Here is a 21,408-nt window from a genome sequence, read left to right as displayed (position 1 = left end):
TACTACTACTACTACTACTACTACTACTACTACTACTGCTACATCTTACCTCTTTCCTCATTTCTCTTGCGTCATCACAGTATCCCAGCACCTTAGCATACTCACTCACCTTTTTGCCTTCCTTTATGTTCCCTTGCACCTCCCATTTCCTGCGGCCTGTCCTGGCGTAGAGGAAGGCAAGAGTCGGCGTGAATAATGAAGGCTCGCTCCCTTCTGATCACCAGGGAGGAGAAAGGAGGAAAAGATTTTGAAGCAATTCCGAAATCAAAGTTGTATTTTTCATATCTGTATTTGATATGTATGATGTATGTGATGTTTGCTTCCTGACAGATTGACGGACTGAGGTTATTAGTAGAGAGAGAGAGAGAGAGAGAGAGAGAGAGAGAGAGAGAGAGAGAGAGAGAGAGACAGAGAATATTACGCATCATATCACTAACAGTCATTACACCATACACTCAGCCATACAATCCCAACCTTTCCACAAGTATATACAAGCCAGTACACAGTCACCCATAGTCTCCTGGTTCTCTTCCCGTGCAGAGTGGCGCCGGCAGTGGTCGCTAACATAAGGAGGATTAACGAGGAGGGAAGGGTAATAAGACTCACAAGTGCGCCTCTCGCTGCCACTTGGGATCCGAGAGGAGGGAAGCCACAACTATTACGATTATGGAAACACGGCATGAATACGTGGTGATCTAAGCCTGTATATTGAAATGCTATGGTTTGCGTTCTCAATAGGACAAATAGGACTGTTTTCAAAGGTCACGGAGATGATCACTCGTGGTTTCATTAATATTTTTTTTTTTTTACGGTTAATGATGCAGAATTCTTGTTGAAGTACCATTAGAATCATGAGTACACGCTTGAAGGCACTGAAGACCTCCGCTGCAGCTTGTTTAGATAGTTAAGAGAGGATAACGAGACTTTTAACACTGTGATGTCTGAAGAAGGCGTGTATGCTGCAGAACAACAGACAACACACTGTACAGGGCCCAAACACTGCACAGGGCCCAAACACTACATTGCCTTGTTGTAACGGATTTCTTACCTCTAGTTGTGATTAGCGAAGCATCTCGTTGAACCACTAAACAAACATCTCTGTGGCTTTTGAAATCAGTCCTCGTGAAAATATAGTCTTGAAAAATATTGGTTTTCAAGGGTGTTTTCTGCTGATTCAACTGATGATTTAACAAGAGTTCTGCATTGTTAGTAGGAGGAAACCTGAGGACGGTGCTAATCACCTCTGTGGCCTTTGAGTCTTGTCTTTTTCGAGAGTCTAGAGCGTGTGACAATGTGAGCCTGAAGTGTTTAGGAGATGCAGTGACGCTGGGGGCCTGAGGGTGCGTGGAGGGAAGAGGGGCGGGGACACACTCATATTTCCCTCGATAACGTATTTCCCCCATGGACATTTTTTCCCTCTTAAACATTTCCCCACCTTGACATTTTTTCCTCGTGGACATTTCCTCCCCTCTTAATCATTTTTCTCTTCTGAATATTTCCCTTCCTGATATTTTCCCCTTTGCATTTTTAATATTATTTTTTCCCCCCGTGTGGACAATTTCCCTGTGGATATAACGATTTGATACCACTACATTATGATAATAGGATGAAACTGTTGCTTTTTTGTAGTGTGGGTTAGGTTAGTTAAGTTATTAAGTAAAGTTAAGATGTATTAGATCAGGTAATGTAAATGTTAGTTTAAGTTATGGGAAAAAAGGTGAGGTTAGGTAATGGCTTAGATTAGAAGGCTGTTACTGTAGATTAAATTAGGTTAGATTAAGTAAAGTAAAATCATATTATGTTTAATTAGGTTAGATTAGATAATGCAACAGGAAAGTGGATAGGATTACGGTATGTTAGGTTAGGTTAGGTTAGACTATGTTAGGTTAGGTTACGTTAGGTTAGGTTACGTTAGGTTAGGTTAGGTTAGGTTAGGTTAGGTTACGTTAGGTTAGGTTAGACTAGGTTAGATAAGGTAAGGTTATGTTTCGTAAATTAGGTTAGGTAAGCCAACACAGTAGATGAAGTTATAATATTAGGTTAAGGTAAGCTAGATTATACAAGGTAAGCCACACTAGATGCAGCTTCTCGGTAAATAAACAGGAAAGTGGCGAAAAAGATAGGAAATTATATAAAAAAAAAATACAAAGAGAGAAAATAACCTGAAAGAAATAAGTCACGAGGAGAAGAAAATGTCTGGAGATGGAAAGCCATTGAAAAGTGACCAGGAGGGTACGAAAAAATGTCCCACACTTGGAGAGGAGACGCGATAGAGGGTACACACAGGCACCCCCGCCGCGCGTACCGATACAGGACACCGGGAGGACGAGATAAGGAGCAGCAGAATCAATATATTTCACCGGCCTGTGTGTCATGTTCTGAAACACTTCTGCGTCGCACCCTCAGTACATTCTAAAGGTTCTACTTCAAGTGGTACTGACTTTTAAGGGTGCTTTTATGGTTTTAGTGACAGATTAACAAGATTTATACATAGTTAACAGGAAGAACTGTCTTGTGTACGGCTTATCATTTCTGGCCTCAAAAATAATCATGTTGAGAAAGAAGCGTTTCAAAATACGAGGATGTTTTTAATAAGTTACAAGAGTTTTAAGGGGGTTTTTATGGTTTTAATGACAGATTAACAAGATTTCTGCATTGTTAACAGGAAAAACTATCTTGTGAACCCGGCTACTCATATCTGTGGCCTTAAAAATAATCATGTTGAGAAAGAAACGTTTCAAAATACGAGGATGTTTTTTCATAAAGAGTTTTAAGGGTGCTTTTATGGTTCTAGTGATATATTAACAAGATTTCTACATTGTTAACGGGAAAACTATCTTGTGTACGGCTTATCATATCTGTGGCCTTTGTAAACAGTCATGGAAAGAGGGCGAAAAGTTTAAGAATGCAGGCTGCCCGTCACTTTCGGCTATTTCTGCTAGCAAAGTTTACAGTAGTTCGCCCTTAAGTGGTGACATTCAAGTGTGTGGGAGTTTCATTCTTTTTTTCCTTTTTTTTTTTTTCGCGTCTTTCTCCCTTGGTTGTTGGCGGATGGCGTGGGTGGTTGTGAGAATAATGATGATGATAGTGATGACGGGGAGTTTCTGGGAAGGTGTGTTGAAGATAATGGCGTTTGTCCTATCAGTCTACCCACTCTCTCTCTCTCTCTCTCTCTCTCTCTCTCTCTCTCTCTCTCTCTCTCTCTCTCTCTCTCTCTCATGCCACTCCGTTCATTTTTTTCCTGTTCTGTTTTCCTTCTTTTCTTAGCCAAATACATGCAAACATTCATCCTTCATTTAACTTTTCTTTTTTCCGTCCATTACTATTTAATTTCACCCCAAGAAGACCACATATCCTCCCTTTCTTACCCATAATCCCCCCCCCTCTCTCTCTCTTTCCCTCTCAGTTGTAGTATTAGTCTATATACGATTTACAGTGGTGATAAGGTTGGCATGCGTTGGGCTGCCCTCGCCACCGCCACCACCACCATCACGCCGCCGCCTGCACGCTGCCTCGCCGCCTCATATGATCTGGTCGCCGCGGAGAAACCCAATACCTCCATGGATTTCTTTCTAATCTTGCGCTATAATCTGTGCCTGAGCCAGAATGCCCCTCTCTCTCTCTCTCTCTCTCTCTCTCTCTCTCTCTCTCTCTCTCTCTCTCTCTCGTCTGCGTTGGATGTGAGACGAGAACTAATATTGAGAAATTGGAAACGTTGCCGTGGGATTTAATAATGCTTCGTGTATTTACCTTTTATTTACCCAATTTCAAGTTTTCGTCCACGATTTCTCCCGTCAGTCCTGCTCGGCCCGCGTCCTGTCATAAAAGCTCCAAGCGGTCTCGATAACATCTTCAGGTTTTCTTGCCGTCCATCTTACAAGGAGCGCAGTATTGCAACATCCAGCCGTATTTTTCTGACCTTGGTTTAAGAGCTGGGTCGGTCGATAACGGCGGACTCAGACAAACAGGTTCAAGAATTAAAAGCTCAGTGTCCAACTCTTTAATCCTTCGGGCAAACAGCCGCAGATCGTGTCCCCGCCCCCCACCCAGATTGTGCATTGAGGGAAGGCTTACTGCTTCCCCGCCCCTCCCCCCCACCACACACCGTCCTTGAGGCTGTGGATTCTGAGCTTGGTTTTGGGTCATGCATGTATGTGCCGTGGACATTATACTATATATAGACACACACACACACACACACACACACGGGATGGTTGTGTTGCGAGGCCAGCAAATGAGTAATACACACACTTTATGTTAAATATTGTTATCTATGCAGCGTTCCTACGAGCACAAAAGAATATTCAACACACGCACAATGTCTTATTTTTAAGTAAGGAACATGTTATGCATTATCAAATCAAAATGTTGACATTGAATTATTTATAACTTTATTTAGTTATATTTATTTTTAAGGTCTGAACATGGATAAAAATACGAAAACTTTTGCGATAAAATGATTTCTCTCTGAACTGTAACATTTTAGATCCTGAAAAGTAGAAGTGAAACATTGATAGAGAAAGATTATATCAATGGACAAGTGTAGCGACTTCCTACGTTGCCGCCTTTTGGCGACGCCCTATGGTGCCACCCTTTGTCGACGCCCTACGGTGCCGCCCTTTGGCGACGCCCTACGTTGTCACCCTTTCGCGAAGCTGTACGGTACCTCCCTTTCGCGACCCCCTACGGTGACGCCCGCAGGGGATCACCGTAGGGGATCATTTTTTATGGGTCATTACCTTAATTAAGAAAAAAATTTTAAACATTTTCAATCTCAAATCTTTTATCTGATTATATAGGGATATGTTCCTTACTTAAAGAACCATTGTACATATGTGAAATATTCTTTAAATATTCTTTTGGGTTCTCAGGAGTGGTGTGTAGATAATACCTACATTTCAGTTTTAAGTAAGGAACATGTCTTTATTATGGTGTATGTGGAAACTTAATTTTCTTTCTTTTTCTTTTTTTTTTTCTTTTATGTACGTACAATTATGGTGAGGAATCAAATAACAAACTGGTCTCCTTTCTTCTGTTTAGTCTTCCTGGTCTTCAAGTCCTCAGAGCTGCTAGGAATCTCTCAGATCTGAGATTAACAGGTTTTATAAGATTTTCAGATCAGAGGACTTCAGATTGAGGGAAAATGCTGTACACAGTGGGAATGATTGGACCAAGCTACTGAATTTCTGATCATTTTTGTACCTCCACACTGTGAAGTAGTACAATTCAAGGACAGAAATACGTAGATGGATGTTCTGTCTCAACAATTCCCATAGGACAGTTCTTGAGCATAGATATGAAATATATATAATGTTATAAATACACACACACACACACACATACCACACACATAATAGGTAAGTAAATACATGTGTAAAGTTTTTAACATAAACCATTTTATTATTTTTATTGTACATATTTACATTTGCAATTTTCCTTTTATCTGTTAGTTGTCATAGCCAGCATCCTTCAACTCTCCATGTAGGACAATCACCACCAAAGAAAACAACAGTATCTTTTCTGCTTTGATGACAAATAGTAGTTTATGCAGTCATATCAGTCTTGGGTGATTGTCAGTTCTAGGTTAGATCAGTTTGGTGCTAGACTTGCCTTCAGCCTATTCTTCATATACACATCTGTCAATTACTTCCTCATTCTGGCACAGCACACAACACAATGCAACACAGCATCTCTTCATCACCTAAAAATGCTTCAAAGAATTTTTCCACAGACAATACAAAAATTTTACCAATCACCCTTTCTTTCTCCTCCTTATCCTACTTATCCTACACAGAACTCTGAGGACAGCTGGTAGACAACACCAAGGAACACAGCAAACCACCCAGTCTAAGTCTAGTCTTGGTAGAGAGGGATAGGATGAGAGTGTGAGATGAAGGGCTAAGTTCTATGCTGCCTTGGGAGGAGTCCATGCCTCCACCTTGGGCTTGGTGGTGCTGTAGGGCATGTAAGCATCTGCAGTGCCTGTCACGTTCATTTGGTGTCCACTCTGCCAGCCATAGGAAGTGGGGGCCACCTGCAACATTGAGGGGGGCACATTAGGTTACCAGGGTGGTCAATTAAAAGATATGCAAACAATACAAACACCGATATAATAGTTATTTATTGAACAGAATGCATCTATTGGGTCAAGGAGCCATGCAAGAGTTGAATATGTGTAATGAAATACAATACTACATTACGTCCAATAAGTTTTGTATTCTTTAATGACATAAGTGTGTGTGTGTGTGTGTGGACAATTCTTCCCCTTCTTATTTAATATCTGTGTATCATCCCTTCCTACACCTCAACTTCCTACTCCTGCAAAATCCTCCTGCACTACCACACTCCCTCATCTGTCGTCTCCACTCCTCACCCTCCCCACCCCCTTCTGCCCCGTGATCCCCCATCCTGTACAGTGAAGTGACCTTACCTTGGTTGGGGGCTGGTCAGTCTTGTGGTGCAGCCAGCCAAACCACTCGGCTGGCACCATGGAGCCGTCGTAGTCAGTGCCGACACTCGGGTTGTAGATGACCCACCGATTGCGGCCTGGGGGTAGAATGGTGACTGTGGTGGTGGTGATGGTGGTGATGGTAGCAGAGAAAAAAGGAAAAAAGCAAGAAAAGAATGGAGATTGGAAATGGAGGAAAAGTGGAGGATGTATTTAGATCTGAAAACTTTTTAGAGAAAGAGAGAGAGAGAGAGAGAGAGAGAGAGAGAGAGAGAGAGAGAGAGAGAGAGAGAGAGAGAGAGAGAGAGAGAGAGAGAGAGAGAGAGAGAGAGAGAGAGAGAGAGAGAGAGAGACTTATCATACACTCACCCAAAGTCAGCTGTTTGTTTTCATAGTATTTGTTGCCCATAGCATCTTCACCCACCAAAGTGCCATCCTTCAGGTCATCCACCCTGCAGAGACACACCTACAATTAACACTTCATACAGCAGAGAGAGAGAGAGAGAGAGAGAGAGAGAGAGAGAGAGAGAGAGAGAGAGAGAGAGAGAGAGAGAGAGAGAGAGAGAGAGAGAGAGAGAGAGAGAGAGAGAGAGAGAGAGAGAGAGAGCAAGTTAGGGGATCTGCAGTGAAATAAATAAAATGCATCAATCTAAACCTAACCTAATCTGACTCATGGATAAAACGCCAATGATATTTCAGTATTTGCCGAGAAAAACACAAGAATCAACTAGAGGTAAGATTGACGGATGAAAAGGTATGCTTTAATCTGTCTCTAGCGGCCACGAACCGACATTACACCCTACAAATTGAGTTTAATTACCTCACAACTACTCCAAGGTTTAAATTTCCAATACAGGGCAAATTTTTCCAATACCAAACAAATAATAGCTGCAAAGAGTACACACATCCCTTATTTATTATCAGACTGCCTTCATGTGGACACTCTGAGGTTTTGTAAGGTATAAATATTGTCCGGTAAATATTGCTATATCTCCAGGACCTCTCCTACCTTCTCTCTCCTCCCCGCCCGCCCCGCAACCCCTGCCTCACCTGTATAGCTGGTATAGAGACGCCCTGATGCCCCCATGGTCCCTAATGATCCTAAGGGCCTTGAATATTTTGTCGATCCCGAAATAAGAGGCCATAGTTGTAGTGGTTGTGGTGGTCAGCTGCTGACGGCGGCGGCGGTGGTGGTGGTAGTGGTAGATCAAATAGCATCTAAGTTGAGAATGATTGCGTTAAAATGTTTTTTTTTTATTTTAATTATATTATTTCACAGTTTTCCATATTTTTTTATGCATGTAGGTTAATATGAAGTTAAATTTAGAGGGGTTATGAGCATAAAAAAATAAAACTATCTACAAGTATTTTCCACGCATCGTTCTTTATATTTAAACTATAAGAAAACATACAATATTAATTTTTAGATCTTTAACAAATATTTTACATACAATATCACTAACATCATTTTTTCCCCCCTTATTATCATCCCCTGTAACATCCACATGACTCGTAACACTGAATCTAGACACCAGAGAAATTACAACAATCATATATAATGAATAAAAGCATAATAAACCCAAAATCCTGAGATGAGAGTGACAGTCGAGGAGGCGGGGCTGGTGGTCTCAGCTGACCAGAGGTAGTGTGAGTGTGTGTGTGCGTGCGTGTCTCTCTAGGCTGCCTCGCATAACCCCACACCACAGCGCGCCTCCTCGCAGCATCTACAGCAGAGGAGAAGCGGCCTTCAGAAGGGCTGAAGAAGCTGGCCAGTCCTGTGAGAGGCTTGGTGAGGAGACGTGTGTGTTTGTGTGTGTTCGTTTGTGTGGGTCACCTGGATTATACCTGTGATTGTGGTGTTCCTCTCTCTCTCTCTCTCTCTCTCTCTCTCTCTCTCTCTCTCTCTCTCTCTCTCTCTCTCTCTCTCTCTCTCTCTCTCTCTCTGCCTAAGTCTGAAGCAGGCATGGCACAGTGTGTGAGGGCTTGATGTGTGGGCGTCTCAGGGGCAGGGCAAGGGTTGAGGGAAGGGAAGCGGTTCAGATTAGAAGGAATTTGAGCCACAATACATGTGATGATTACTGACCCTATAATACTGTTGTGCATCCACCACCTACACCGCCACTGACAGCAGACTAGCCTCCAGCAACACCCTTACCCAGGCAGGCACCAACTCTGCTCCCCCACACATCATATATTGAGAACCACAACCAGAACACTAACTTGCAAGAAGGTCACACTCCAGTCAAGCTGTGATGAATGTTTCTTACCCAGTATTCCATGAGCCTTTATCTTGCATAATGGCCTCGGTTGAGTTGGTCCACCAGACACTGGCATAACTCAGGACCCTTCTAGTGTCTCATGTTAGTGACTGACAGACTCAAGCCAGTCTCCCACTAGGTAAGTGTTGTGTTCACTGTGGCTGTCATGGGTCATCACTGTTGTACCTGGTACCTCTCCCCCCAGGGCAGGGTGGTGGTGCAGGCCCGACGTGAGGCACCATGGAGGTGGGGGAGGGGGAGGTCCTGGAGGGGTTCCTGTGTCCCGTGTGCCGCCAGGATTGCTCCTCGGTGACCCGCCTCCAGGCACACTTTGAAGAGCGGCACAGTGCCGAGGACCACGTGGTGCTGCAGTCCTTCAAGGGTGAGTTGCTGATTGCTGACCACCGCCTCGCCTTGACACACGCTGGACTGCCTACAGATCCAACACTGGAGCTGCACATGGTGTGGCATAGGGAAATTTATAAAGTGAAAATACTCAATGTCTCTCATTTTTATCAAAGGCATTACTGTATTTCAAAGGGACTGCTCTGCTTGCTTGTATGAACAAAGCATTTTATTTTAACTGATTTAGGTCATACATAAAAATTTGTTATTTTATCCCTTAAAAATCATCAGATTTCAGTGTGATGCACTAACCTAATTTCAGCATCTATTGCTTCAGCAATAATATTTGTTTCTTACTTATTGATCACACACATTATCTATGCCTCTTCCTGAAAGCACATATTGTTCTGACCATTTCCTTGCTTTGATATCTTTGCTTTATACCACTCCACCCAAGGTTTCCTCAACAAGGCTAAGAAGAAGTTTCTAAATGAGGACGAGCCGGACGGAGGTTCCCTGCGCCCCAGATCCCTACTCACTTCCCTGAGTCCCTCCCGTGGCTTTGAGGATGAGGGGGACGCATCACAGGAATACCAGCCCAATAATCCCTGGAATTGGGATCCTCCACCACCAGGTACAATGGTGCTCCTTGTTCCTGTTCTTGTTAGGGATTTGATGGGACCATGCAGGCTGTGGTGCCCTAGCCTCTAGTGCACCTAAGGGGCTGGCAGCAGACAGGTTATCAGGTTAAATTCTGGTGCTCTCATCCTCCTTTTGCTTCTTTTCTTATCTGTTCTGACTTTGTCCCATATTGCTTAGTAATACAAGAGGCTTACCTCCACTCCAGAGTTAATGTTAGCTTCCCTTCATTCCTTACATCATTACAAGATCCTCCTCCTCCTCATTACACTTCCCGCAGGACCCTGGAGGAACCACACCAGTCACTTCAAGCGGGTGCGCAGTGCAAGGATTGACTCATTTGTGGCCGAGACCAACAAGCTTTTGATTCGACTTGACAAGCTCCTCACAGACCTTCCCACAGACCCGGTCAAGAGGAAAGGTGGGCACAGACAAAGTTTCTGATGTCTGTGTTGATGTTTCTTTCTGTTTAATGTGGTGTTTCTGCCTATGTGATCTTTCTTGATGTTTTGTGTGGTGTTTTAGTAGACATATATTATTTTATTTATTTTAAACTTTGTGTACTTTGTCCATTTTTCACCACTTTTAGTTTATTTGGTTCATCTTTCCAGTGCTGTATATGTATGCTTTATTTTCAGAAGTCATTATAACTCCATTCTTTTTCACCTTACCTTGACACCATCTCATCTATCTTTTTCACCTCACTTCATCTCATCCTTCTCAACCTCATCTCACTCCACATTATCCCACCACACCACCTCATCTTACCATTCTCTACTCTACCACACCTTACCTCATCTCACCCATATCACCCCCACCCCACCTCATCTCCCCTTACATCACCCCACTACACCTCACCTTACATTTTCCTTCCTCCCAGCCCATGAACGTTCCATTGTGAGCTGGGCCGAGGATCAGGATGTACCTCTATGCCCCTTCTGTGCCCGCTCCTTCAGTCTGGCCCGGCGCCGTCACCACTGTCGCCTGTGTGGGGGCATCATGTGCCAGGAATGCTCCCTCATGCTCACCCTGCAGTATGCCAGTAAGTCTTCCTGGTATATTTGTAGGTATTGTGTTCTTACAGTCTGGAGTTCAGCATTTTGTATTCCTACAGTCAGGAATTAAGCATATTGTATTCCTACAGTTAGGATTCCTGCATGTTATCCTGAGGTCCATGGTGAAGTACACACTAATATCCTTCAGTTTTGGATGATCCTTTTTTATTTTTCTTTAGTGACTGGCACCTCAGTGGGCCTTTTTTCTTCTTGTTCTTTTTGTCGTCCTAGGTTACTGCCCTTCTTCCAGAAAATAATAAATAAATCAAGTATTCCTCATCCTCAGAGAAGCTGGTAACCCCCATCCACCAGGGTGGAGGCACAGAGGAACCCCCCACAGTGGCAGGGGGCAGTAGCAGTAGCAGCAGCAGTGGTGGCATGGGGTCCCTGCTTGCCGGACTGAAGAGGTCAGGCTCCCAAGGCTCCCTCAACTCCATCCTCTCTGTGGTGGACTCCATGAAGACAGAGCAGCACTTCAGGGCATGTGCACACTGCATGGGGGTGAGCACTGGCTCTGTTATCTTTAGTGGTTTGCTTTCCAACTTAAGAACATAACATAAGCTGCAAGAAGTCATCAGGCCTACATATGGCAGTCCCTGCATGAAACATGCCTACTTATTTCCTCCTATCATCCTCATCCATAAATTTGTCTAGTCTTTTTTAAAGCTCCCTAATGACTCACTGCTGACAACTTGATTACTGAGTTCATGGTTTTCATCTAGCACTATATTTGAGAACCAGTTGCCTCCTATCTCTTTTTTACATGATACTGTTCATTCTTGTTTTTCTTTAGCAAATGCTGATGACTGCTTGACACTTTACTTGTGAGAGAAACTAAACCTACAGGTACTAAGTGGTTTGATGTACCATATCATGGCTTCTCTAAGTTATAATTAAAACTGCAGCAGACCATTTCATTTTGGTGAGCAGAGGCCACAACAGTCACAGGATTGGAGGTGCACTGTGAAAAGTGTGACAGGTTTCTTGAGGCAGTTATTGCTCATATGCAGGAGCAGCAACAAACCAAGCTGCAGTGCGTGTGGCTTAACATTTAACGTTGTATAAAGAAATTCCTAAATCCTGTGTAAGAGATGTTCTATTGAGTAACAAAGAACTACAGTTGATCACATGGTTAAAGTCGAGCAAATCTTTACTTTAACTCCTTATTCATGTCCTTAAATTGTTCCACTGCCCACAGAGACTTGATGCAAGAGACAACCAGGTAGAGCAGCGCACGTCCCGGCCCATACTCACCATGTACTACGAGAAGCTGATGGAATATCGACACCAGATGGAAGATCTTCTGCCACAATACATGCGCATGGCAGAGTCCCTCAGGTGCACACTTACCCAGCCTGTCTCTTGTTCCAGTAATCTTTTGTCATGAGATAACTTTTCTTTTCCTCCTTCCCTCAAGTTTAATAATGTTCTCTTGTTTTTTTTGCCCTTCATGTCCTATTGATCCAAAATCTAGATATCTTATGTTCCATGGTTGGGTTTCACACTACAACAGCTAGCTTTTTTTCACCTGGAGATCTAGAAATACTGTAACTTTCATCATGTCGTCTCCTTTACTCAGTCTGTGATAAGGCAGGTTTTCCTAATACTCCTGTGTTTGGTTGTAACATTGATAGCAAAACAACTTTAACAATTGTGAAACTAAACTAATTTTTTGGTTTGTGACAGGTCTGGGGAAACCACGTACTCCCTGCGTGATGCAGAAGAGGTGCGGGTCAAGCTCCTGAAGAAAGGCGACAGTCTCAATTCCATGGCCAGTCGGATCAAGAATCTCGGGGCCAATGAGGATGGCGGGGAACCTCCTGGACCCCGCCAGGAGCTGCTGCTACGTAGGATCCAGTCCACTACATCTGCCTTCCTCAAGGAGAATGTCCTCACTCTCCCAAAGCTTCCAACACAACAGGAGCTGAAGGAACTGCAGGAGAGGAGAAGGTGGGGCTTATGCACACACACACACACACACACACACACACACACACACACACACACACACACACACACACACACACACACACACACACACACACACACACATACTTTGCCAGTCACTTGAATTCTCACATTTATAGGTTGGTAAATTATTATTCATTATTATATTTTCTCAGTTGGTGGTTATTTGTTATCTTCATTCATTACTTTTCATTGATTTTATGGAATTGTTTCCCTTTTTCTTTTAACTCCCCATGATCGCCAACCCTCAGGATGGAGGCTGAGGCACGTCTGGCAGCAGAGAAGGAAGCAGCAAGGCAGGCTGAGGCAAAGGCTGCAGAGATACTGAGGAAGAGAGACAGAGACTCACCCCGCCCCAACCATTCCCGCAGCTCTCCCCACCACCCTGTCCCGCCCACCCTCAGGAAACAGCCCACAGAAGAGGTACTGTATTTACCTAGTTGTATTTACCTAGTTGTGAAATACAGGACAAGAGCCACACTAGGCTCGTGCTGTCCCGTCTCCATGTCGACTTTTATCTAGATTTTCTTTAAATTTATGAACTGTCTTTGCACACACAGTCTCATCCTTAAGTTCATTTCACACTGTTATACTTCTATGTGGGAAGCTATGTTTCTTGATGTCTCTTTTGCAAACACTCTTTTTCAATTTCCTTCCATGTCCTCTTGTGTCTCTCATATCTGGTATCAAGGTCTTCTCTGTCCAACTTTTCCATTCCTTCCAATATTTTATATATTGCTATCAAATCACCTCTTTCCCTCGTTTTTTTTCTTTTGTAGTCAGGCCCAATCTCTTCAACCTTTCCTCATAACTATACTCTCTTAAGCTTGCAGGGATTTTAGTTGCAGCTCTCTGGATTCTTTCTAACTTTCTTGTATCATTTTTCAAACTTGGTGACCACACTAATGCTTCATACTCCTGTACACACTGTGTGTGTGTGTGTGTGTGTGTGTGTGTGTGTGTGTGTGTGTGTGTGTGTGTGTGTGTGTGTGTGTGTGTGTGTGTTAATTGTATTTTTACAAGATTAAGTCAAGCTTGTAATGTCATGTCTTTTGCAGTTAGTTTGTTATATTTATTTTTAAAGCTATTAATGCTACTTGCACACACAACTTCATCAGTTAATGTGTGTGTGTGTGTGTGTGTGTGTGTGTGTGTGTGTGTGTGTGTGTGTGTGTGTGTGTCTTTGTATTTCATCATACAGTCAGATGCTCAAATAATTCCATTTATTGCTAGGATTGTCTGCTTGTTAGCAGATGTTTTGTGCAGGTGAGAATTCATCTAAATTTATTCCAGTTTGCATATTTTCCACAACACCATTAACTCTTTCTCTCTCTAGGCAGTGAGGATTGATATTTTCTCTGTAGCCCTAAAACCCAAGATGTGAGGGAATAGTCTTGGTGTTATTGTGAGACTGAGTGCATGTGTGTTTAGGGGCCTTGAGGGGGATACTCTTGGTGTTATTGTGGGACTAAGTGTATATACATTTAGGTGTCTAGGAGAGATGTAGCCCTGTTATGTAGAATGATAGACAAGCATACAGCAAACTCCCTCCTCACAAGATGCCTTGTTTCCTGCATGACTCCCAGGTTGTGGTAGACACTGGCTGGGGTGCAGACTCCTCAGCCCATAATGTGACCGAGACAGATGACCCACTGATCCAACAGATGAACATTATCAGGAACTACATTAAGCAGGCCAGGTGAGTGTGGCATGTCTCTTCTTGAAACACTCACAAGCTAATCAGCAGAAAGCCATGTCACACCTTTTGGATCATCTCAGAAATGCTGAGGAACTGATTCAAAGGTGGGATAACTTTTCCCCATAAGAGACACCCTCACCAGGGATTCAACCCCTAATGCGACACTCATGAGTATGATACATTACAAGGCTTGGGGGAATTTTGGTCAGCCTCAACTGTCCTGCCACCACAGCCATGGAAGGTAATACAAATGCAGAGTGACTTCACTTAACTAGATTAGACAGAATACTGGATAAAAAGGGTATTCCGGTATGGCATGACACTTTTCTCAAAAAAAGGATGAGTTTAAGTACTAAAATATTCTGTATAGAACTGATGAATAATTATTAAAATATTATTGAGTTTTCAGCCTTTAAACATACTGTGTCACTCCATAAAGAATACATCAATGCTATAACTCATCTCTTTTTTGCAATAGATTTTGGTGTTGAAATGTATGAAGTATCCAACACTTTGCCTCACACACACAGGGAATCCAGTCGCTATGACAACATTCCACTGCTGGAGGCCAACCTGAGGGAGCTGCAGGAGGAATACAAGAAACAGCAGCGCCTTATGAATCCATAGCACCACCTTCACCATGGCTCCTCTTCCAACTCCTCTTCCTCCTCCTCTACCTCCTCTTCATCCTCGTCATCCTCTTCCTCATCATCTACATCATCATCCTCTTCTTCCACCTCTTCTGCTTCCTCATCGTCCTCAACCTCCTCCACTGCATTCTGTTCCTCCTCCCTGTAAAATACTCATGCAGTCAGTCATTGTAAAGTGACAGGACAGGGTACAACTTGGGAATGCTTCAGGTTCTTTACAGGCTTCCAAGCAAGAATGGAGCTAATCTAGCATTTCTTCCTCTATCTCCTTCCCTTGCCACTGCTGTCACTTTCTCTTCCTCTCTCTCCTTTTTTGTGTACTGTTGAAAGGAGGTTAGTTCTCATTGCAGAGCCTTTTTCAAGAAGGGGAATTTTTGCTACTTTGCTACTTCTCCTCTACCATAGAGGTACTAACTCAGTCATTAATGTTTGGGGAGCTTTTAGCTTGTGATTACTGCGTGCATATGAAGAAAGGTGGAAGTGTGAAGTGTGTGTGTGTGTGTGTGTGTGTGTGTGTGTGTGTGTGTGTGTGTGTGTTGATGCAGACAAGGACCAAAGACTTATTCAGAATCTTCTAAGCTAATGGTCTAGCCTGAAGTTTGACACAGTTTGAGCTACAAAGGCAATACCTTAAGGTAGTGGAAAGAGATTTATGACAAAAGTTTGGTGGTGATGAATTAAACCCTAACCTGAAAAGGTGAGGCAACTTGCCTCCTGGCCACACTGCAAACCTGTGGCATCTGTCCCATGATGAACAATACAAGTTGCTTTTGTTTGACCTTGCTGTTCAAACTGAGTGTAATAACACATTATCAGAAAAATGTCTTTGAAGTGTTTTGGTGTCAGCCTTGCCAGTTACTGATTGTACTGAAGTGTTTTGATAAACATTCCAAGATTGATGACTAAGCCAAGTGTCTCCGCCGTGAATGGTACACCATTGTGTCCGTCTGCTTCCTGCACCAGCTACTAACTCAAGCATGATGGTTAACTTTCTCTTACTTATTACTCTCTGCTCAATAAACCTCACACAGGAACAAAGCTAATGTACCTAAGTGTTTAAAGCAAAAGACAAAACTTTAAGCTTACTATTTCACTGGATTCATCATCATTTATAACCTTAAGAGAATCATTGATTTTGTGACTCTTAATATACACATCCATCCCAGGGTTGTGTGACCAACATATTTGTACAGTCATCCCCATCATTCATCCATTACACATAGAGAATCAGTTAAGTCACCACACATACTAACAGACAAACATTTGCATCCTACTGACATGTACTACCTTTCACTGGCTAAGGGATTTGTGTAGTATTAATTGAACACTTGCGGGAAAACAGTTGTGTTGTGGGGAGGCAATGGTTGGGCCTTGTGTCAGCTAAGGGACAGGTGGAGGTGTGCCTGGGCTGCTGGGCTGCTGGGCTGGGCCTCCTCAGGCTGCTTGTTGTGAGGACTGATACCACTTTTGTTGCTGGTCCTTTTTTTTTTTATTTATTTGTTTATTTATTATAGTTATTATTATTATTATTATTATTATTATTATTATTATTATTATTATTATTATTATTATTATCATTATTATTATAATTTATTTTTACCAGTTTTCCTAAATTGTTTTCTTTTCATTCTTCTGTATTTTTCATTTTCTGTTGTTTACTCTTATTTTTCTTTTTTTTTTATTATTTATTTATTTATTTATTTTTTTTTTTTGTAAGTTCTCATCTTTTCTTCACCTTTCTTGTAATCTTAGAGTGGCCAAGCAGCAAGAAAGTAAGATAAGACCTCCCTGACATGTAAGGCATAAACTAAAACTAGCAACCATTTTTTATCACCATGTCAGATGCAGTTGTTTTAAATTATACATAGGCACAGTATGTTTGTTATTATTTGTATGGTGCATGTATATAGTGTATGTACTATTAGCAAATGTTATGTCTTCAAATTCTGCAAAAAAGAGTACTACTTTGGGAGTCTGTCTGTTTATTCAGAGATTACTAGCATGCTATACATAGAATGCAGAGTAGTGGGGGACCAGCTGCTTCTCATACAGTAGCTGCTCACTTCATGCTGACAGGATGATACAAAAGTGGTGCAAAGTCCATTAGGAGAATTAAACATTTTAGGAAAGTCACATTTCCTGATTTTTACAAGAGATGACAAGGAATTTCAAACAGCAAGACTCTAAACTGTTAGGTCTTTACTAAGCTGTTTTATTTTCCACTTTACATTGACTCTATTCATATGTAAGAGAAAACTACAGTGTAATATAAAAGACAGGTGTGATTTACAGCCACCATTGTTTATGGGGCCTCCTGGGCTGTTTGACTTCACTACATCACACTACACGAACTATATCATGAGTGGAATGTTAACTGGTGTATAAAAGAAGAGTAAAGTGCAGTGTATAGATGTTATTCTTAGTGTGAGGTGTGAAACTGGACTGTTGGATTATATTGCACTGCTCTCCACAAGTAATACTATCAGAGAAAAGTTTATTACCATATCAAAAGAGAGAAAATATAACTTACATGTACTGTCATTTATTGGACATTGTAAGTGGTCGGTGTGTTACCATGGTATGTGTACGTGGTGCAGGTGGAGGCACAGTGCTAGCCATCCATGTGTGTCTCATATAAGTCCAGTGGTGATTGGCCCTTCATGTATTGAATAGTTACCCCACACTTGTGATTTATGATTCCATAGCCAGTAGTCACACAACATTTCAGCATACCCATAGAAAATTGTATAGGTTATAATTTAGACATTAATTTTATGGTGATTTATCATAGTTTTGTATCTCATAATAGTTTTTGATACTGAAAATTAACATTCATGTAGCACTGAATATTATGTGTAATGATGTTATCTTAACTTTATTCATATACGTATTCCTTTACCTGCTATGGTGTGTGTTGTCAGGGCAGAGGATTTTACTTATTGCTGTTCACCCCTGCATGCTGTATTCCTCACACTCTCCCACCAGTCCTGTTGCCCAACACACTGCCCCATTCTACAGCATACCACACTGTCACACCCACATCTGCAGCTATCCTACTTATTGATATCCTTTGCATCACCTTGTTCACTTTATCTTGGGAACTAAAACATCTCTGAGTGTTACTTTTTACCACACCCTCCTCCTTTGTTGTGTTTTTCTTATATACAACAATAAACCTATCTTTATATTTTTACCTTTTTTTTTTTCACTACTCATTTCTTCCTCTTCCTTCCATATTGGGTTGGTCCTCACTATATGCTGTATCTCCAAGTGGTACATTTTATTTATTGCCTTCACTCTCACTACTCATTCTTTCCTAATTACTTCTAAGGCTGGTTTCTCTGCAGCGTCAGTAGTATGTTCTATTCCTTGAGTCCTCCACCAGTTTTGTGTTTCTCTTACCTCACCTCACCTGAGTCGGTGTCTGCCCTCAGAGCTTCAGCATCCCACACTCTGCCTCCTCTCCATTGGTTCCATGTAGTTACTAGTGCAGTAGGGTATCTATGTAAGTTAGGAATGGGCTGGACTGTATCCTTTACAAGCCTGAATCACAAGTCTGCTTGTTACCAGTTCCTGAAGTACAAGTTCCATCATTTTACTGTATTCCATACCTTGGGTTTAGTTGGTCAGCTTGTGCTATTTCCATTTAGTTTTAGAAAGAATAAATGCAATATATGAGGACTGATGAGGAACAGGTAGTGATCACAGCAGGCATACAGTGCCTACAATGCACTAGTGATGGGCTTATAAAGAAAGGCCACTGGCAAGGAGTCAGTTAACTACCTTGTCACAGTTAACTATGCACACTTGTACTGAGGAGGTGAATGAGCAGCTACTGTATTTTCTCGTGGAAGAAATGACAGACTTGGTTAGCATTTGTTAAAGTAGTCCAGTGAAACTATATATATGTAGTGTAATTGTGATTAGGATGCAGAGTCTTTCATATATTGAGCTTTCTGATTACTTGAGAAATTAAGCAAATCTTTACAAAGTTATTTTAATTAAGACAAAGGTATCTGCACCATAGAATTTAATGAAAACTTCAATTTGTCTGTTTAATATTTTATGATAAATCTGAAATTTTACTCTTGTACAGAGTTTTGGAAATCATAATTATGTAGTTGTTATTTGATTGGGAAAGTTTTGGTATTCATTGTCAGACTTGTTATGACTCAGATGATGTATCCAGTATTTCCATTACCACAGTAGTGCCCCACAGGTGTCCTAGAGTGAGGCAAGGTGCATGCTGGGAGGATGTTGTGCTGCACTGATGTAGTCTTTGGGGACACACCATCAAACCTTGATGCATACTAAACTTTCATGTCTGGTACTAACTTCAGTGGGATTTGCTTGCTTATCAATATTTAAGTCTGAGTGAAGAAGTAATACATTTTATGCCTCTTAAGGTCTTTTTTTTTTTTTTCTTTTCTTTTCTTTGAAAATACTCTGGAACTCATTTGTCTTGCAAGACAGAAGTTGTGAGTTTGGGGACAAGTTAAGCTTGTCTCTCACAGCAATAGTTATACCTTTATTTAACAGTCACAGGTATTTGTAATAGCATAAGACATTGTTTGAATAATGCAATAATGTGCTGTACATGCATGGCTCACATATTGGCATATACAATGTTGCTTTGGCACAAACAGAATCTGAAACTGACCTACATGGTAGTCATCTTCACACAAATCTATTTTCAATTTATTACAGTATGGCACTCAGTGTCACAGACTGTGGTGCAGTAATTTTATCCCCGCTGAACACTCAGACATGGTGACAGTGTTATTGATGATACCTCCATGTGCCAAGTGATCTGTGTATTGTAGTCTTATTTTAAAACATGCAGCAGAATTGCCTTTTATTCTTACTAGAAGCATTATTTATTTGCATAATACTAGATTATATAGATAGAATGTAATTTAGTATCTTGTATATCAATAGTATGAACACAAAGTCACTGTTGCACATTTTAAAACAAGATGGAAATGCCCAGGACAGTCAGAGTGACTGAGCATCAGCTGGTGACATTTTTATCATGTTCATGTATCTTCAGCTGACAACATTACTGTACTAGAGTCTGCAATACCAAGTATGATAGTGACTGATAAACAGTATTAATTAGAGATATGAGTCTAAGGTAAAGTTTAGTTTGTGTCAGTCTTAATAGTTCTGTGTGCCAAAACAAATTTTGTGTCAGCATTATTTTCTCCAAAGTCAAGTGTTCCATGATGTGGTGTCGTCCAAGGCATGAAGTGTGGCAGTCTTCCCAGAATTGTGCTGTGCTAACTCCATTGACTGTGTGTTATGAAACTTGACTTAGGGAGTTTTGCCCAAGTGTTGCAGTCTCTTCCATACTGAGTCTGGACATTGTGGTTAGTTGCTGTTGAATGTGTTGGTAAAGAATGTAACCAAGGACTTCTAAAGAGGTGCTGTGACCACCTCCCTGAGATTTGGTTACTTCCAGAAGGGAGAGTATTAGTGAAATCCGTCTTGATTAAGTAAGCTACTGAAGTCTGTGATACCCAATGAGAGAATGTCTGCTGTAGTTGAATAATACGAGTAGAAGCATGGGTCCTTCTCTTATCCAGTTCTTTTGTCAGCTCATCTGGAGTTTTAGACATGGCAAAGTTCAAAGTCTGCCATTTCCTTCAAATAATAGGCTTTCTCATCTGTATGGTCTAAAATATATGACATGTTCCATAAGTTTAAGAATAGGAAATGGTTTGAGAGAAAATGGTTATAATTGTTGTCATATTTAGTGTATGTAGAAAGCTGTCCCTGCATCGATGACACTCGGCTGTCTTCAACAGCTTTATTGAGAGCATGTGTAACGTATCCAAAGGTCTGAGATTAAGGATATTATTCCTGTTGGTTTGTGAACAGGAATGTTGGGTCTCCTGTGCAGTCCATTTCAGAAATTCTGTTGGTTTTCTTGTTGCAGTGAATGGGTACATCCTTGTATCATCTTGATTGGCAGAAAATTAACATACTTTACCAGTCTTATACCATAGCCCAGCAAATAAAGCTCATGATTATTAACCATGTATTCATTGTTCATGGTGGTAGTTGGTGTCTTCCAACAGTAAGAGATGATGTCTTCTATTATGCCATAGACCATATGTATTCATTATGCTCCATCTTCCTTATTTTACTCAAGAGTTCATTGAGGATTTCATTTTTTATACTTCTTAAGTTGATGTGCCCTACATGTCCAAATGGTTACCAGTTCAAAATATCAAAGAGAACCAAGCATTTTAATGTGCTGGTCTTTTTATGATTAGAATAATTAATCTAATTTCTATAATTCTAACAATAAATCAGAGCTTTGGTAACAAAATGTCAAGACATT

The 21,408-nt window shown here is 41.4% G+C and overlaps 2 protein-coding genes across 2 annotated transcripts; one reads left to right on the top strand and one right to left on the bottom strand.

Annotated features, from left to right (window-relative positions):
* Positions 1–5,374: 5,374 nt before the first annotated feature.
* On the bottom strand, positions 5,375–7,657 carry LOC135091364 (NADH dehydrogenase [ubiquinone] 1 alpha subcomplex subunit 12-like). The gene is made up of 4 exons (XM_063988948.1): positions 7,499–7,657; positions 6,818–6,900; positions 6,431–6,546; positions 5,375–6,034 (listed from the first exon to the last, which is right to left on the bottom strand). The coding sequence occupies exons 1-4, from the start codon at positions 7,591–7,593 to the stop codon at positions 5,906–5,908; spliced, it is 423 nt and encodes a 140-aa protein (XP_063845018.1). The 5' UTR covers positions 7,594–7,657; the 3' UTR covers positions 5,375–5,905.
* Positions 7,658–8,056: 399 nt separating this feature from the next.
* LOC135091360 (rabenosyn-5-like) lies at positions 8,057–21,098 on the top strand. Its single transcript, XM_063988936.1, has 11 exons — positions 8,057–8,237; positions 8,912–9,088; positions 9,509–9,685; positions 9,971–10,111; positions 10,571–10,732; positions 11,032–11,246; positions 11,944–12,083; positions 12,432–12,695; positions 12,965–13,136; positions 14,300–14,412; positions 14,943–21,098. Exons 2-11 carry the CDS (start codon positions 8,947–8,949, stop codon positions 15,037–15,039), a joined length of 1,623 nt encoding a protein of 540 aa, XP_063845006.1. The 5' UTR covers positions 8,057–8,237; positions 8,912–8,946; the 3' UTR covers positions 15,040–21,098.
* The last annotated feature ends 310 nt before the right edge of the window (positions 21,099–21,408 follow it).

The sequence above is a fragment of the Scylla paramamosain genome, chromosome 37, assembly GCF_035594125.1.
Source record: "Scylla paramamosain isolate STU-SP2022 chromosome 37, ASM3559412v1, whole genome shotgun sequence".
Taxonomy (NCBI): Eukaryota; Metazoa; Arthropoda; class Malacostraca; order Decapoda; family Portunidae; genus Scylla; species Scylla paramamosain.
This window is presented reverse-complemented; position numbering and strand designations above follow the sequence as displayed.

Coding starts and splice junctions, on each gene's coding strand:
- LOC135091360 (XM_063988936.1), top strand. CDS start 8,947: ATGGAGGTGGGGGAGGGGGAGGTCCTGGAGGGGTTCCTGTGTCCCGTG. Junction 10,112..10,570: donor AGACCCGGTCAAGAGGAAAG/GTGGGCACAGAC, acceptor CCTTCCTCCCAG/CCCATGAACGTTCCATTGTG. Junction 12,696..12,964: donor GAACTGCAGGAGAGGAGAAG/GTGGGGCTTATG, acceptor GCCAACCCTCAG/GATGGAGGCTGAGGCACGTC.
- LOC135091364 (XM_063988948.1), bottom strand. CDS start 7,593: ATGGCCTCTTATTTCGGGATCGACAAAATATTCAAGGCCCTTAGGATC. Junction 6,901..7,498: donor TCTCTATACCAGCTATACAG/GTGAGGCAGGGG, acceptor GTGTCTCTGCAG/GGTGGATGACCTGAAGGATG. Junction 6,035..6,430: donor CTGACCAGCCCCCAACCAAG/GTAAGGTCACTT, acceptor TCAATGTTGCAG/GTGGCCCCCACTTCCTATGG.